Below are 18,274 nucleotides of genomic sequence, written 5' to 3'. Positions count from 1 at the left end.
TGGAGCCCGGACACAGCCTGGGAGCCAGCGGAGGGGAAGATAGCTGTGCTTCTGGTAGCTTCCTCACTGCAGAGCCGGCCTCAGGCCCACCCCCAGATGCTTGTTTTAAATAAGGCAGGGGATTTCATTTTATTTGAAACAATCTGAACTCAACAGCTGACGCTTGGGACTGGAGAACTATAGCAGAGCTCTTGGGGGCCTTTAGTGAGGGACAGATCCTTGAATATTTCTTAGTTCCAGAGTATCCAGGGATTACAGCAGAGTATGGTACTTAATGGTCTCAATAAAGGGCTAAATTATATCAAAAATCTTCCTTTAAGAAGGTGAGAGAATTACATCTAAATTTTTTAATTTCTAAGTATTGTTTTGCTAGGAAAATCTATTCGTCTGGAGTATAGCTCATTGCCAGGTGATCCGCTTTTAAGGTCATATGTTATTCTGTGACAGTGACACAGTCACCCTCAGCGTTGTCTTAGCAGCTCAAGTCTGTAGCTGCAGACAGTGCAGAGTACTGTGCTAAATATTCCATAGAGTAAAAGGATGACAATCTCGTTAATTGAAGGTTGCAGTTGGTTCTCTGGACTCTGGTTAATTGAGGTTTTTGCTGTGGTGTATCTGTCGGTGTTTACATTTCAACATGTCCTCTTTCAACGGGTGAGAAAAATGTGTTCAGGGTCAGCTGATTCTGGTTGCCGTGGAGCGTCGGGAGTCTTCCTTCTCTACTGGTACCAGGAGCCTCTTCGTGTAATCAAGGCTCACAAGTAGCCTGCTCTGCCGTGGGGCTGCCTTCTCCTTTCTCCAGACTGTAGTTCCACACTTCCTCTGCCTTCCCTGGATTTCTCCAAGTTTCCAGCAGAACTGCTGCTTCCCAAACAGAGGGTACTCTGGAGGGGGCCCAGGTCCGACTGGCTGACTCAGCTTACCCCACTCTGCTTCCCTCCAACTGGCAGGACCGAGTGCCACTGCTCTGTCCTGCTCGTGATACGCTCAGGCCGCTGGCTTGTTAATGCCCAGCTTCCATGCCGACTCTGCCCTCCTGGTTTCCTCAATCCAGCGCTCTCTGAGCCCATACCATGCTGTCCTGTGCTCCAGATGTGTCTCCTTTCTTTCAGAGGATGGTCTTTGTATTGACACTCTCCCCTAGTTATGAGTACTGAGCCTGACACACAGAAGTAACTCACCAAACATTTGTGGAATGAGTGAACAGGTGAATTCCCTAAAGTATGTGAATACGTACTGTTTCCTCTGCCTGAAGTGCTTTTTCCTTCTTTTACCTGTCCGGCCAGGTTTTACTTTCCCTCTAGATTGAGCTCTAAAATGCTTTCTGATCTTTGAAGCCTGTTCCTAGCCTCCCAGTCGGAGTTAGTCACTGGCTAACACTTCTCAATTTCTGTCTTCCATTTTTGCATTTCTCCCCTTGTATTGTAGTTAAGGGCTTCTTTTTCATTTCACCAGACTCTGAACAACTAAATGGCAAGGGCCCCACTGTCATTTGTTCCTAGCACAATAACTGGTCATCACAGGAGCTCTGATGTGAGCTCTTTGTGAGCTCTTTTGCTCTTTGTGCAGGTGGCTGCATGGGTGACATGAGCTTGTCCTGATGAATCCTGCCACCAGTGGCTCACGGTTATTAAGCACTTACTAGGAGTCAGACACTTTTCTAACTGCTTCACACGCTTCATCTCATCCTAACATTTCCTCACGAGAAAGATACAACATGATGCCCATTTCACAGCTGAGGAAAACTGAGGCACGGGCAGCTGATATAAATTGCCCAAGGCGACTCAGGAGCCCCCACAGTCTAAACCACATCACCCGCTGAGTCTGACTGATTAATTAATGTCACTGTATAATTACCCTTCTTAGAGATGGAATAAGGATCAGTGCTTTAAGACTTACCTAGAGACCTTCTATTTCCTTTTTTGGTTTGTTTTTTCCCTTTTTTGGGGACCACATCTTCTGGTCACCAATGCTAAGTGACTTGGGACTTCAAGCAACTGAGACTCGGCAAAGCCACACGTTAGACTAAAATGGCACATTCCAGCTCCCTGCCCTCTCCAGGAACGTGCTTAGTACATTTTATTTTATTTTATTTTATTTTATTTTATTTTATTTATTTATTTTAACACCTTTATTGGAGTATAATTGCTTTACAATGGTGTGTTAGTTTCTGCTTTATAACAAAGTGAATCAGTTATACATATACACATGTTCCCATATGTCTTCCCTCTTGAGTCTCCCTCCCTCCCACCCTCCCTATCCCACCCCTCTAGGTGATCACAAAGCACTGAGCTGATCTCCCTGTGCTATGGGGCTGCTTCCCACTAGCTAGCTATTTTATGTTCGGTAGTGTATATATGTCTATGCCACTCTCTCACTTTGTCACAGCCTACCCTTCCCCCTCCCCACATCCTCAAGTCCATTCTCTAGTAGGTCTGCATCTCCATTCCCATCTTACCCCTAGGTTCTTCATGACTATCTTTTTTTCTTAGATTCCATATATATGTGTTAGCATATGGTATTTGTTTTTCTCTTTCTGACTTACTTCACTCTGTATGACAGACTCTAGGTCCATCCACCTCACAACAAATAACTAAATTTCGTTTCTTTTTATGGCTGAGTAATATTCCATTGTATATATGCGCCACATCTTCTTTATCCATTCATCTGTTGATGGACACTTAGGTTGCTTCCATGTCCTGGCTATTGTAAATAAAGCTGCGATGAACATTTTGGTACATGACTTTTTGAATTATGGTTTTCTCAGGGTATATGCCCAGTAGTGGGATTGCTAGGTCGTATGGTAGTGCTATTTGTAGTTTTTTAAGGAACCTCCATACTGTTCTCCATAGTGGCTGTATCAATTCACATTCCCACCAGCAGTGCAAGAGTGTTCCCTTTTCTCCACACCCTCTCCAGCATTTATTGTTTCTAGATTTTTTGAAGATGGCCATTCTGAGTGGTGTGAGATGATACCTCATTGTAGTTTTGATTTGCATTTCTCTAATGATTAATGATGTTGAGCATTCTTTCATGTGTTTGTTGGCAATCTGTATTTGTTCTTTGGAGAAATGTCTATTTAGGTCTTCTGCCCATTTTTGGATTGGGTTGTTTGTTTTTTGGTTATTGAGCTGCATGAACTGCTTGTAAATTTTGGAGATTAATCCTTTGTCAGTTGCTTCATTTGCAAATATTTTCTCCCATTCTGAGGGTTGTCTTTCATCTTGTTTATGGTTTCCTTTGCTGTGCAAAAGCTTTGAAGTTTCATTAGGTCCCATTTGTTTATTTTTGTTTTTATTTCCATTTCTCTAGGAGGTGGGCCATCAAGGATCTTGCTGTGATTTATGTCATAGTACATTTTAGAGCAGAGTGATTAGGAGAGAAGCAGTGACGAAGGCGGCCTGTAGGCCAGGCAGTAGGCGCTCACCGGCCACATCCATTGGCCGGCAGCCACGGGCCAGGGGCTGCACCATGAGGTTGCTCACGATTGATAGTCTCATCCTGCAAGGATTGTAGGAATACCTCCATCTTTAGCCTGAATTTTTTTTTCTTTAACTCCTCAAATGTTTATTGAGTTCTTCCTAGGTACTAACCTGGAGTGGTCAGTGTGAGGGTTATTGAAAGAGTGTACTAGGTGGGCCCTGCCCTCCAGGACAGATGGTCATCTAGTGTGGTTATAGACATCACTGGCCGTCATGCAAACCTGAACCTTCATCCTGACAGTGAAGGAGCATATTAACAAGCATCTCCTGAGACCCAGAGAGCGTGAGGAAATATGTATGTGAGGAGTATGAGAAGGAGGTGGTATTACAGAAGCGGCGTGGTGTAGTAAGAGACCTCTGGTCTGGGAGTCCTGGGTCTCGGGTTCTATTCCTTGATATTTTCAGTGAGACCTTTGGCAAGTCACCTCAACATTCTAGGCATCTGTAAAAATAAAAGCAGTGGCTTGGGGTAGATTGCTAAGATTCCTTTCTACTCCCTCAGTCTCTGATTACTGGAGAAGGGTTCTCAAAAGATAACCTCTGATTGGTATGTGAAGAGTATAGCCAGTTCTAGGGGTTACAGAAAGCAGGCCTGGGGTAGAAGTTCTCAAGACACCTGGGGGAAGGGGAGTGCAGCCATCAGGGCAGTGGTGATGGCTGTAGCAGGCAGGACCTTCAGAGAGATCCTCATTTGTAAAAATTGTGGCTCTGTGAACCAGACTGCCCTTTCCATGGTGGTTTTTTCCAGAATAGGAAACGGAGCCTGTGTACTGTGGTTCCTGAGATGCAGCAGGCACCCCCCAGGCCCTAGCTCTGCTAAAGGCCCAGTAGCCAGGCTTGTCCCCCGACTGAGGGCTGAGCCGCCCACCTTTTGCTTCTGGAGCCCTGCTCACCGAAGAGGAGTCTCCCCAGCAGGGCAGTGATGCAGGCAAGGCCTCGGCCGCCTCAGAGCTTCCCCGCCCAGCCGAGCCCCTGTTCCTCCCGGCGTGAGCTGAGGGCCCTGAGCAGATGCAGGGATGAGAACCAGGGCCTCGCAGCTCGCTCCTCCCAGCTTCACCGGCAGCCCGACCATGGAGGGGACAGTCAGTGACGGTCTAGCCAGATGCTGTGTCCCAGCTCAGCCATGGCTCAGGCAGCCTGGCTTTCCTGTGCGTGGAGCCAGGTTCCCGTTAGCCGTCCAGGGCTTGGCCGTGAAGAGTGGTGACTCAGCATTATTTCAGAGCCATTTGTCAACGTGAAGTGTATTCTCGTGTGTGTTCTCCTTAGACCTTGGCTCATTATCTCCTCCTTATGGTCTGCATGCCAAGGGAGCAAAATTATCGTGAGTTACCTATCGAATATTGTAGCCCAGGCTCGTCCGCATACACGTGGCTGGGTCATCTTCCCTTATCCACCAGGGTGAGCGCAGGGAAGGGCAGTTAACTTCAACCTGAATAGATGTAATTAAAGATAGTAATTATATGTCTGAAAAAACCTCACAACATAGTTAGAAACCAAATAAAATGTATTTGGGGGTTATTTGCAATATATTCGTAATTTCCCACACCTGCCTCCTTTCACTTCGTTCAGGCCTTTGCTTAAACATCACCTCCATAGAAATGCCTTCCTCGATTAGCCTATTTCAACATCTCCATCCCGTCCTCCAGCCCTCAGTTTATTGTCTCCGTAATCTTCAGCACTGCCTGAAATGTACTGTGTCCTTGTTTGCTTGTCCGGCTGCCCTCACGGCGATGTCAGTTGCTGGCGGGCAGGGATCTTTTTCACTGCTGCATTCAGTGTCTGACCAGTAGTAGGGACAGGCTCGGGGTCTGTTAACACACTAACTCTCAGCATTTGTTTAAGGAGCAGGAGCATGTGACACCTGGCAAGGGAATTGTGCGTCAGAGGACCTGGGGTGGTAGGGTGCTTTCCCTTACTGCTCACAGATGGTGAACCAGCTCCCCTCCCTGCCTTGTAAAGGATCCTGACAAGTTCCAGTTTGGCCGCACCAAGATCTTCTTCCGGGCAGGCCAGGTGGCCTACCTGGAGAAGCTTCGGGCTGACAAGTTCCGGGCAGCCACCATCATGATCCAGAAAACCGTCCGGGGCTGGCTGCAGAAGGTGAAATACCGCAGGTTGAAGGCAGCTACCTTAACTCTGCAGAGGTACTGCCGAGGACACCTGGCCCGCAGGTGAGCTGAGCCGGGGCACATCTAAGGTAGCAGATTGGCGGTGAGGGTGGAGGGGCAGGGGGCTGGGACCAGCTCCGAGCTGGCTGGCCTCTCTCAGCCCCGGTAGTTCGAGTGGTTCCTGCTGGGCCCTGTCTGCATCCGGCTTTCCCCCAGCAGCTGGGCCTCTCTCTCTCCTGCCCTTCTCACCTGAGCATGTAGGTCTAGTTCCCAGGTCTCTTGCCTCCCCCAGTCTGTCCCTGTCCTAGGCTAGCACTGGCTGGTTTTCCCACAAAACCTCCATTTGCCCTTTGCTTAAACTCTTAAGTAAAACAATCTTCTTTTAGAAAAAGAGATAATTTCAGCCTTTCTGTCACAGTCAACATACACTCAGCTTTGTGATTTACGCCACCAATTTCACAATCCCTTGGGAGTTTGGTAAGTAGGGCTGGCGAGACCCGGGGAGGTCCCTTCTATGAGTCGTTGCACTCAGCCAGCACAGAGAGGGCGAGCCTTGTCTGACCACAAGCAGCTACCTCAGGGCAGAGCCTGAAGCCAGTCGGCTGCCCTGACCCAGCCCAGCACCGTGTAGAAGAAGCTACTTTACTGTAAACGTCCCTCCTCAGTGATGTCATTGGCGACGAAACGCTGAAGCGGTATAAGCATCTCCGGAGAGCAGAGGGATGGGCGTGGAGGACACCCCCGCCACCAGACCCATCCCCGGACCTTTACACAGCTCATCAGATTTTGGACCCAGCCCTAGTTCAAAATCAGTGACCTCTGCAGATCCGGATTTCCTCGGAGAAATGACGGTCATTGCCAGGAAGCCTGGCATTTGGAAGCCAAAGTTTCACAAGCGGCTGCTCAGGCATCTCTGCTTGAATATATAAAACAAGCCCAGGGCAGGCACCCTTTGTACCATAAAGTTAGAAGAGTACTCCAGCTCCCCCTCCTGTCCTTGCTGTTTAGCTGTTTATCCGAGCAGAACTGGAGATGATGAACGCCAGTAATTTACCTGTGAAGAGCTGAGAGACGGTCTCTGGAACAAAAGCTATGGAAATGAGAAGGTTGTCAGTAGTATCAACACTAAGTCATCATCCACAGTCAGGGCATCACTGAGCACCCTTGTGCCGGGGGCTCTGACTTGGGCAGCAAGCTGGCCTGCATTCTCCCTGCAGGGTGTTTGTATTCTAGAGAGACTGCTCAGGGAGAGCTGGACCAGGAACCGGACTCATTTCAGCAGGTAGAGCAGGGCTGAGTGGGTCACCTCCCACTCTGGAGCTGCGCTAGGTGATTTCCAAGGTCCTTTCTAGCTTTTAATATTCTGACTCTCTAGTTGAGCATTCGCTATGAGCCTGATACCAAACAAAGCCCTGAAGGAGGGTAAAAAGTGTTGGACTGACTTTATGTCTGTCTTGAGGGGTGAGATGGAGAATGCAGAAATGAAACAGAGGAAAGTAGATGCCCATGTGCAGTGTATCCCCAGCAGAACGGGCTGGGAAATGAGAAAACAAAGAGGGGTCGCTGCAGGTCTGAGAAGGTTTTATTCATTCAGCAAATACTTAACCATGTGCCACTACGCCAGGCCCTGTACTGGATGTAGGGGTACAAGGATGCTTGAGACATGGCTCCTGACCTCTCCACACCCGATGAGCTCCAGGGACCAGACAGGGGTGTGAACATGTGATGTTGAGGACTGCCCAGGTCGCAGGAGGGGCTTGCGGGTGGGGGAGTGGACAGATGAGGATCAGAGTTGATCAGACTTAGACTGCGTTGTAAATATGTGGAAAGACGTTTTGCACAAGACGGAGGAAGCCAATTCTGCTGTTCTGAGCTGAGCCTCAAGTCCCCAAGGCCTTGCTACAGTCGGTAACGGTGATGAGGGTTGGCTTGTCCTTGTGGAGTCCAGGCAGGGCCGGGGGGGAGGGGCTCGCATTCAAGAGTGACCCAGAGGCCTCCGTCAGTCTGGCCCACCACTCTCTCCCTCCCCAGACTGGCCGAGCATCTGCGGAGGACCCGGGCGGCCGTGGTGCTCCAGAAGCAGTACCGCATGCGGAGGGCTCACCAGGCCTACCAGAGGGTCCGCAGGGCCACCGTCGTCATCCAGGCCTTCGCTCGGGGCATGTTTGTACGGAGAATCTACCACCAGGTGTGTAGCCACCCTGAGGGACTCAGGCTGTAAACTCAGAACTAAGCAGCAGCAAATGGGTTGGCACCAACATAAAGGTTTCTTGGGCGCTTCTAACTTTTTTCTAAGTAATTTCACAAGTCTGCTCTCACTGAATCCTAACCAAAGTCTCATGAGGTGTAGTGTCTCAAAAGTTCTCCAGAGAGACAGAACCGATAGGAGATGCGTGTATCTCTGTGTGTGTGTGTGTGTGTGTGTGTGTGTGTGTGTGTGTGTGTGTGTGTGTGTGTGTTTATTATGAGGAAGTGGCTCGTGCAGTCATGGAGGCTGAGCAGTCCCCCCATCTGCTGTCTACAAGCTGGAAGACCCAGGAAAGTCAGGGGTGTAATTCAGCCCAAGTCTGAAGGCCTCAGGACAAGGGAGCTGATGGTACACATCCAGTCTGAGGGCAGGAGAAGATGAGACGAAATGTCCCAGCTCAACAGTGAGGCAGGAAGAAGGCGAATTCCTCCTTCCTCCACCTTTTGTTCTATTTAGTCCCACCGTGGATGGCATGATGCCCACTACACAGGGGAGGGCAGTCCTCTTCACTGAGCCCACCGGCTCAAATACTTCTCTCTCTGGAAACATCCTCGCAGACACACCCAGAAACAGTCTTTAACCTGAGCATCCCGTGGCCAGTCAAGTTGACACATATTAAGTATCACAGGTAGAAAGGGTGCGTATCATTGTACCCCTTCAAGAGCTGTGAGCTGCTTGGAGCAGCTGACTCACCTGCCCAAGGGCACTCGGTCAGCCCATGGCAGAGTCTGGTGACCTATCTGGGGCTCACACAGACTTGAGAGAAGGGGGAAGTATTGGGAGTCATCAGGCTAGCTCCTCCATTTAACTGATTAGCAGCCCGAAGCCCAGTGAGGTGAGGTCAGGAGAAGGACCCTGACCTCCTGCCTGCCGGGCCATTATCCAATGAAGCTGAAAGACCCAGTTAGGTAGCCCCACGTCAGGACACACCCCATCCACCAGATCACCCCCGCATAACTGAAGCTCAATGCTAAGATGAAAGATGGGTTGGAACGAAATGTCTAAAATGGTCTTTTGTTTTCCTAAAATGAACATCTACCTCATGTATGATCAGAGAAGGTGTGATTTTCTCGGTAATAAAACTATAAAGTGTTACATTGATAATGAAAAAGCAAACGTGGTTAGGCACCAGATGGAGCACCCCCGGGCCCGTGGGAAAAGCTGCTGTGAATATTCCTGGGAGATTGGTGACATCTGTGTGGTGTCACCATGGATGGGACAGGTGGCATTTCGGAGGCACTAGGGTTTGAACCCAGCTCATCTCAGAGCTGTGATACTGGGCATGTTAGTCTTTCAACATGTTTATTTATTCATTCCACAAATACTTATTTGCAGGGCATTAGCGTGAGAACACTGATGATGCTTTGATTTTCTGAGTGGTTTTTTAACTGGATAGGAAAAAACACAAACAGTGAATTGCAAGCCAGGTTTGTAACTGTAAGCCATTTAACCCACTCAGCAACCTCACTCGACAGTGTCACTTCATCTCTCCCGCTCACCGTCACCAGGAGGGGATCCACATCTGTTGAACGGGGGGCTTATCAGCTGGATAATGTTTAAGCCCCTCCAACTTTGAGGTTTTTAGACTGTGGTTTCCTAACCAATAAAAAGTTAAAAAACAAAACAAAAAACTAGAAAGGAGAGTTTGACAGCTCATTTCCTGTAGGTACACAGGCTGCCAACTTAGTTACAAGTTGTTCATAAAATAAATGGCCACCAGAGCCCTAAGCCATAGGGAGGCTGTCTCTCGCTGACCTTGGCTCTCTCCCCAGAGCAGTACATGAGCCCCTTCCTCCCGTCCTGCAGTGCAAACCCACAGGTGTGTGCTTGTCCCCTGCCAGGTCCTCAGGGAGCACAAGGCCACCATCATCCAGAAGCACGTGCGGAGCTGGCTGGCTCGCAGGTGCTTCCAGCGGCTTCGGGGCGCGGCCGTTGTCATCCAGTGCGGCTTCCGGAGGCTCAAGGCCAAGCGGGAGCTGAAGGCCCTCAAGATTGAGGCCCGCTCAGCAGAGCACCTAAAACGCCTCAACGTGGGCATGGAGAACAAGGTGGTCCAGCTGCAGCGGAAGATCGACGACCAGGTTGGTGTGTTGAGCTCCCACCCAGGGGGTGGGTCTGTGGGGCATGTTTGAGAGAGACCCATGGCTTCCCCAGGGAGCTCTCATTTGATCCCCACAAGACTTCGTGAGGCCATTTTACAGACAAGCAAATTGTGGATCGGGGGCATCAAGCACTTGGCCAAGGTCACAGAATTAGAAAGTGCCAGAACCAGCACTCCAGCCCAGGTCTTCTGATCCCACAGCCATAATGAGGGTGATGCTGGTGTTTTTAACCCCAAATGTCACTAAAGTGTCGGTCCTTTCCCGTGTCGTGGCTTAAGATGGGTTTCCAGAGTTGAAAGCAGGCTCACTGGTACCTTGCTCGTGTAAGGTATTAATGGCCTCAGGACCAGGCTCTTGCAATGCCCTGGAGGGTTTCAGGTGCCTCCTGAGAAAGGAAAGAAGAAGATGGAGCAAAGGAAGGGGGGAAACATGCTGAAGGCGTGTGGTATGTGGTGTGGAGGAAGACAGTTGGAGTTGGGCCACCAGGCAGGGCTTTGGCAGTCAGTGGTTTTATTGTACCTATTCTATGCTAGGCACTTTTTTAAGCTTCTCATGATCCCAATAGGGCAAGAAAATAAATGAGCCATTTTACACCTAAACCAGCTGCCCTAAACAGGAGCCCAAAAGTGGTTAAATGTTCCTGCCTTTCTGTTCTTGCAAAAGACGGCTTCTGGAGAAGAAATTGTGGCCCTGGGTGTCTGTCTCTATGTGAGTTCTACAGGTGTCTTCTTTGGCTTGGCTCCCTAGTGGGGAAGCAAGACAGAAAGCTCAGTGCAGGGTGGAGGACACTCAATACATACCTGGCCCTGGTTGGCCTACAGTGATAGGTCAGGTCAGGGAGGAAGACATATCTACCCAGAGCATCAGGAGTGGATAAGAAAAGGTCTGTACTCTGGGATCAGCCATTTGGAAAACACAATCACAAGGAGGACCTAGGGTTGTATTATTATTATCATTGCCATTATTATTATTATTATTATTATGGCTGTTGATGACTGGCCAGGAAAGACATTGTGCCAGTTAACCTTCTGAGCAAGGTATAGTCAGAGGGACAAGCAGATTTTGTTGGCACTGCTGCACCCTGCCAGGAGCCCCATGTACTGCCCTGCCGCCTCGGCCCTAGGTTCCAGCCATAGGGCCCTGCATTGGCATTGCTGATTTCTCAAGTTGACTTGAGAGGTTAAGAATAAATCTGGTATTTTATACTCCATGTGCTGGAACATCAAAGAGAAGCAGATTTAAAAGGCCTATTTTTAAAGAGCTTTTTGCCTTCAGCTTCCTGCTTGGCAAACATCTGTGAGTAGTGGCAGGTGTTACCCTGTGTGCAGAGGGTAAGGAGAAGAGGCAGGAGGGGGTGGGTTAGATCTTGCTTTCTTGTGTCCCTCCCCATGTTGCCTGACTGTGTGCTAGGCGCTGTTCTCATGTGTCAACTCATTTGATCCTTACCACAACCCTATGAGATTTAACATTATTCCCATTTTAAACAGGCACAGAGAGGTTAAGTAGCCCGCAAGGCCACACAGCTAGTAAGTAGCATGGCTAGGATTGAAATTTGGCAGTTTGGTTCCAAAGAATGTTCTGCTGCCTCCAACCAAATTTTAGGATATCTGCATATTACGGGATTCTTCAGACATGTGAGAATTCCTCAGAACAAGGAAGACCCTTAGCTTTGTTTGGGGTTCATTCTCATAGACAGCGTCGTCCTTGGACAGTGGGGTGTGTGACCCAGTGTCAAAGAACACGTGTGGTGCTGTGTCACGAGAGGAGTCAGCAGCGTAATCCGTGGCACCAGGACTTGTTTTATTGCAGTCTCTTAGCAGGCAGGGCTGGCCTTTGTAAATGAATGGGTTTCTGTTCTTTCTTTATGGCTGGAGACAGCTCAGGCAGCTGCTCCCCTGACATGCAGGGTTCTTAGCCAGGAGGAAAGGATACACGTGTGCCAGGAACAACATAGGCGAAGGCATCCCAGAGTATTTGTCAGAGCAGCATGAGGTGTGGTGGACAAAGTCCCAGCTGGATGGAGGTTTGAGTTCTGTCTCAGTTATACCTGCAACCAGAGCTGACAGTTTGGGGTTATGGCCGAATCTCTGATTAGGCCTTGAGTTCCTCAGAGACAATTGGCCTAAGATCTCTAACTTCTAGCTCAAAAATTCACTGATGCCATAAAGTGGCTAATAAAGTGGTTTCCAGCTCCAGACTGCAATGAAGAATCACAAGGGGAAGCTTTTTTTAAAAAGTATCCCCACTGCCAAGAAGTCAGCAAAGGAGGAAACTGAAAGATAAAAGCAGGGTAAGGTTAGTGCCCCAAATTCATGTTTAAGGTTTTGTGCACCCAACTGAAGAGACAAGATGCAAGTTTAGCACGAAGCTCCCAAGCAAACAGAAAGAAGGGAACAGGATCCCTTGAGAGCTGTTGAAAGAGTTGAGGAGGGTTTGGAGCTGTCCGTGGTGCTGAGACAGGTATCCTGTGGGTTTTCAGAATCTGATGTAATAAACCACATCCTTCACAGTATCCTTCAGCAGTAAGTTCAGTGACAGTTCCTGGGATGATTTCTTGCAGTGTTCCTGTGTAGGCCTGTGGTGTGACATTTTTCAGCCAAAATGATGTAACCTATGAACTTGGCTCTATCCATCTGGCTTTATTCAAGCACAGCGTGGAGAGTGAGAAGGCCAGTTGAGCTAACAATATTTTTACAATGAGGGTCAAGTTCCTTAGACCTTTATGAGTATAAGGCTATATTTAAATATATTTTATTTGATATATGAAAATATGATGCAAATGTATGGATTCAGTCAGTAACCTCTATTTATTTATTTGTTTATTTATTTATTCATTTATTTATTTATTTTACAACATATTAAGATTCTTTTTTTTCCTATTTTTAAAAAATTTTTTATTGGAGTGTAGTTGATTTACAATGTTGTGTTTGTTTCAGATATACAGTAAAGTGGATAAGTTATACATACACACATAACCACTCTTTTTTAGATTCTTTTCCCACATAGGTCATTACAGAGTATCCAGTAGAGATCCCCGTGCTATACAGTAGTTCTTATTAGTTTTCTATTTTATATACAGTAGTGTGTATGTGTCAATCCCAATCTCCCAATTTCTCCTTCCCCTCTTTCCCCCCTGGTAAACATAAGTTTGTTTTCTACATTTGTGACTCTATTTCTAAGACAAATATCATATGATATCACTTACATGTGGAAACTTAAAAAAAAAAGGGACAGATGAACTTATTTACAAGTCAGTAACCTTTTCAATCAGTTTGATTCAGTGTACTTAGTACACACTCGGTAAACATTAGTTAATATTTTATTTTTCATCCATGTACATTTGAAATATCGTATGTGACAAGTTACAGTTTTATGTCCTCTGTGCCTCAGTTTTCTCAACTGTGAAATGGAGATATTAATCAGCCTTACTACATAGGATTTTTGTGACTAGAGAATGAGTTAATAGATGTGAATCATGTAGTACAGTGCCCTTGAGCAGTGGTGCAGAGTAAGCATCCTCTCGGGATGTCTGGGGAGCTCGAGGAGAACAGGGGTCCATATGGAAATCCCCAGCCCGCTGCTGTTAGGAAAAGGCCCTCGCTGGAGGACAGAGCTGGCCGGGTCTCGAGTCACACTGACAAAGGCAGCTCCAGGGAGCCTGGCCTGCCGTCACAGGGAGGGTTTCCGGGGTCTATGAGGGGCAAGTGCCCCTCACCACTCCCTGTGCCAGGCTTGGCTGCACAGCCATGGGTTCCATGGCATGAGGATGAGGCAGGAAACTGCTGGGCCCTTCTGGGGTCTTCCTTTCTAAAACCATGCCTCCGGAACAGGAAATGTGCCGCTGTTAGGAATCTCCCACCCACTCCCCAGGCGGCCGGCAAAGAGTTCGTAGCATCTCTCCCAGGGGGTCCCTAGAGAACTGAATGATGAAGAAGCTGCCCTTTATCAAGCACTAACTGTGCCCCTGGTGCCGGGCCCCAGGGAAGCCCTTAATCTCCCTGAGCCTTGATAAAACCCTGTGAGGAAGGAGTTACAGTTATCTGTCTTTCACACATGAGGAAGCCAGGCACCGGGAGGAGGAATGACCTGACCACACGTTCGCAGCTGATCAGGATAGAGCTGCGGTCTGAGCACAGGTCTGTCTGGGTCCAGTCTCTTAACTCCCCAACTTCCCAGAGCCCCGCCTCAGCGTGCGTGTCAATGAAAGCAAAGAGCTGGCCTCCTAGACATGTTATCTTTGCATGAGGGTCCTGGGGTGTCATCACTGCCCATAGCAGGATGTCGCCATCACTTTGTGTACCTCTCCACACCCCACACCTGCTCCATCTAGAGGCCTCCACAGCCCCGTCCTCCTTCCCACGTTTCCGGGGATCTGACCCAGGCTGCAGCACCTGGAGGAACCTCGCTTCCCGCCCAGAGCAGAACAAAGTCAAGGTGGCTAGTCCAACACGTGTTCCCTCCCTGAACCCCACCCCCCTTGTGCAGAGACTCTTCAGCTTCCTGGGAGACCCAGAGCTGGGTGGGCAGTGCAGATGGCACTGGGGTTTTTAAACAGATGCTGCCTAATTGGATTTCTTATTTGTGATTACTTAGAGCAAGGCTGACTGTCAGACCAGACATGAGGGCATGTCAGGTAATAACTGGGAGGTTTCCACAGACTGTGGGAGGATCTTTCTGTGCTGTATCAATGAGGGAAATGTACCGCTTGGACACCAACAGTGGGTCTCAGCCTTAAGGTCCCACGGCATTCATGGTGTTGTGCTGGGTCCCACAGCTGTTCTTTTGCCGCCCCTCGCTGCTTCCCATGAAGCTTCACTGCTGGTGTGAATTAGTCATTGGTTCCTGACGCCCCAGCTTGTTGGTAGCTTAGCCAATAGCTCTGTTCTACTTGGAGCTCCTGCAGAGAACAGCAATGAAGAATTGTCACGGACTGTTGCTTGCTTGCTTGGTTACTGGGAGAACCCTGCTTCTTCCACTGCACTTTCCCTGCTAACCACTTTGAGCTGATATGCTCAACTGCAGCACCACTTCCTGCCCATGTTTACACTAGCACTTGACACTGGCCCTGGGTCCTCAGGGCTTCCTCTGTGTGAGCTCATCCACAGTCTGCCTCCGAGTCCCCCCTCCGTACCTCTGCCAGGCACCCGGGAGAATGCTTCTCACTTACCTATTGCTTGAGTGGGTACATGATTGGGTACCTCGTCGGCAGGGACGGGTTCTGCCAGGGCATCCGTTTCTGGAGTCAGAGTCTTACAGGATAAGCTGACAGGTGGTGGGAGGGATCCCTAGGCCCCATGGAGGACCTCCTTGGAAGAGGGGATGCTGAAGAGGTCCTTTGTCTCAGAGCCAGCGATTAGGTTGCAGCTCTTTGTGCCAGTGAGTCCAAGGACAGGAGGGCCCTGCGTGAAGGAGCAGGGAATCCTGAAAAGCAAAGGCTGCAGTTCCAAGAAGCCAAAAACATTGTTCCTGCAACTTAAAAACCGGGCGTGAGATCTCTCCAGCCAGACACAGAAGGCTAACCACTGTCGGCCAGCTTCCAGCTCTGTCACAGCTCCTAAACACTCCTTGAATGTCAGTACTGGTGTTTTTTCTTTTCCTTTATTTCTCCTAGGTTCACAGTAGAGTTTTGTTAGGGAGATGCCAAGAAAGCACTCAAGCGTTCGGTGATTGTGAGGTTTAATTCCACCTTGGAAGTCCCTTTTTTAATTGCCTTCATGTTTGTTCCTGTCCCACTAACCTTGCTCTCCACCTCTGTTTCCTCCCTCCCTGTTTGCTGGTGCTCTCCCAGAACAAAGAGTTCAAGATGCTGTCGGAGCAGCTGTCAGCCATCACCTCCACACACGCCACGGAGGTAGAGAAGCTGAAGGAGGAGCTGGCCTGCTACCAGCAGAGCCAGGGTGGGGACAGCAGCCCGCAGCTGCAGGAGGAGGTTGAGAGCCTGCGGACAGAACTGCAGAGGGCCCACTCGGAGCGTAAGGTCCTGGAGGACGCCCACACCCGGGAGAAGGACGAGCTGAGAAAGGTATGTCGGGGCCAGAGGGGCAGCTGGGTGGTGGCTGGCTAACAGAGCACCCCTTCGAAGTGGTTTCTTCTTCCAGCTGTTACACTGGCATGGACTTTACTGGGGCTTGTGCCCAAGACTGACCGTCCCTCTGCGTTCAGATGTAAAGTGCCACTGCTTTGGGGGAACCCACACAAGCACGTGTCCATTCACCTGGCAAGTGCTGATTGAGTTTCTGCCATTACCTGGACATGATGGCATCCCCTGAAAGGTTACACACATGTGCCTTTGGGCATGTTCCTTATAGTCTAGAACTAGCCACTGAGTCCGCTCTGCAGTCCGAGTTCCTGTTGGCAGGAGAGACGGTACAGAGGTAGTGTCCTTTCTTCTTAACGTTGCCTGCAGGGACTAGGGGCAACCTCTAGGCATCCCTACCCATAATCATAGTGCTTTGGGGAATTTGCCTTAAGTTTGAGTGTTGACTAATCTCTGGTTGGTGTGCTCTGTAGGTTTTCTTTCCACCCCATAAAACGGGATTGGACCCCACTCTCCCATCTCAAATGTCAGGATACAGAGATTCCCTTCTCCACTGCCAAGATAGCTGTTCAAACCAGGGAAGTCCCACGTGCCCCTGCGGAGCCTTCCACGGTCTCAGGACGCTGCTTCTCTCCCCCATCTTTATGGCAACCCACAGGCCACAGGGAAGATGGCCCACTGCCCACTTATTTAGTTCCTGTCCATCACTGGAGAGTCACGATGGGTTAAGAATCTAAGAGGGAAGGACTCAGTGTTCCTAACATTGAAATAACAATTTTCAGTGTTTAAAAACTGGGGCAAGCTGAGTGCTGCCACAGAAAGCATCCTGAGGTAGACACAGGAGTTTCCAGATTCTCTTCCCTGCATTGCCATTACCAAGTGCATGCAGGAAGTCTCACTGGCCTTAGTTCCCTCATCTGTTTAAAAAAAAAAAAAAGAAAAGAAGAAGAAGAAAGGTTGGTTCAGATCATTTTTTAGGCCCCTTCTACTTGCAGCTAGTCAGCTCCATGAGATGGTATTTGATGGTTTCTAGAAGGAAAAAGAACCTCCCCCAACCCTGCTCTGTAGTGCCTCTCTCTTCCTGTGCCCAGTTACTTTCTCCTGGGCTGAGCCCTCAGGCACAACCGGGAAATAGGGGGGCTGCCATCCACCTGCGGACCCAGCTCCTGCTGGGCTTGCCTACGTCACTTCCTGTCCCAGGCAGAACTTCCCCACCGTCAGCCACTGCTTTCCCCAGATCCCAGGGGGGTTCCCAGAGTCAGAAGGGGGATCCACACGGGGATTAGGCGACGAGGAAATTGAGACATAGGACTTACCGGTGCAGGCAGCCTGGCACAAAAGAGGCCACCCTGCAGCCTGTTGCCCAGATAAACCTGCCAGCTCACCCACCACGCCTGGAGTGGACTTCATTCTTCGGGGTAAAGCACATGCTTAAGGAAACCCCCGTTACAATGTAGCTACAAGCCTGTAACCTATAAAGTGTGGAATTCCAAACTTGTAGTTGATGGATCCTTGCTAACAGATAGACAGTAACCGTTGTATGGGAATAAGAGACAAGATGGTGAAATCCACAGGCAGAGAGAAGAGGCCAAGATCAGAACTGGAGACTCTTGAGATTGGTGACCCTGGGAGAAAAAGAAAAGCAGGTTTCCTGCACATGGGTGCTGGTTACATGAGACGCTGGGAAGTTAACCCAGCAGATCATAAAACCGGGGTCTGCGGTCTCCGCCTCCACAGAGGGCACTTGACTCATGGACTCCCTAGGCTCCTCCTCTGCCTCCCCTGGGGCACTGTGATTTGGGGACTCAGTACTTTTAAAGTATCCACGTCTCCGTCCAGGGAGCCTAAGGGTTTATAATATCCCATGAGCCAAATAAGGAAGCGGGCTGCCTCCTCCTCTCCTTTGGAAAAATTGTTACTATTGAAGTCTGGACCTGGGTCTTAAATATCAATACAATGAGAGCTTGGTCCTGGCAAGAAAAAAGAAAAATTCAAGGACACTGCCAAAAAGGGAACAGCAGGCACAGAGGCAGAACGAGGAAAACACCTTCCCTGACTCCAAATATGAGCAAGTCCCAAGCTGGTAACTTAAGAAACTGGCGTGAAATGATTAAGTGCGATGTCCATCTTTTTCCAGGAGGAGAAAAAGTGGAAGCAAATTTTTCTCTTTCTCTAAGGTCTTCCAAACGTTTATTCTGGTGGCTGTGGGGTAGGGCAGGTAGGGGCTGGCTTTTTCCCCCTCTGGTTCTTCTCTGCCGAGTCTGGGTTTAATATTTATCAAAGGTACCACGTCCAGT

At 49.1% G+C, this 18,274-nt stretch overlaps 1 protein-coding gene across 1 annotated transcript in view; it reads left to right on the top strand.

Annotated features, from left to right (window-relative positions):
* Positions 1-18,274, top strand: part of MYO5B (myosin VB) — a gene marked incomplete at its 5' end in the record, with an annotated part of 386,267 nt that overhangs the window by 320,632 nt on the left and 47,361 nt on the right. The window contains 4 exons of the mRNA XM_082667157.1: positions 5,442-5,653; positions 7,622-7,778; positions 9,680-9,919; positions 15,729-15,962. Coding sequence (XP_082523283.1) covers positions 5,442-5,653; positions 7,622-7,778; positions 9,680-9,919; positions 15,729-15,962 — 843 coding nt within the window. The remainder of the gene's footprint in view (positions 1-5,441; positions 5,654-7,621; positions 7,779-9,679; positions 9,920-15,728; positions 15,963-18,274) is intronic.

This window comes from Grampus griseus (assembly GCF_964374135.1).
Source record: "Grampus griseus genome assembly, chromosome: 12".
Taxonomy (NCBI): Eukaryota; Metazoa; Chordata; class Mammalia; order Artiodactyla; family Delphinidae; genus Grampus; species Grampus griseus.
The sequence above is the reverse complement of the archived record's forward strand: the minus strand, read 5'-3'. Positions and strand labels throughout refer to the sequence as shown.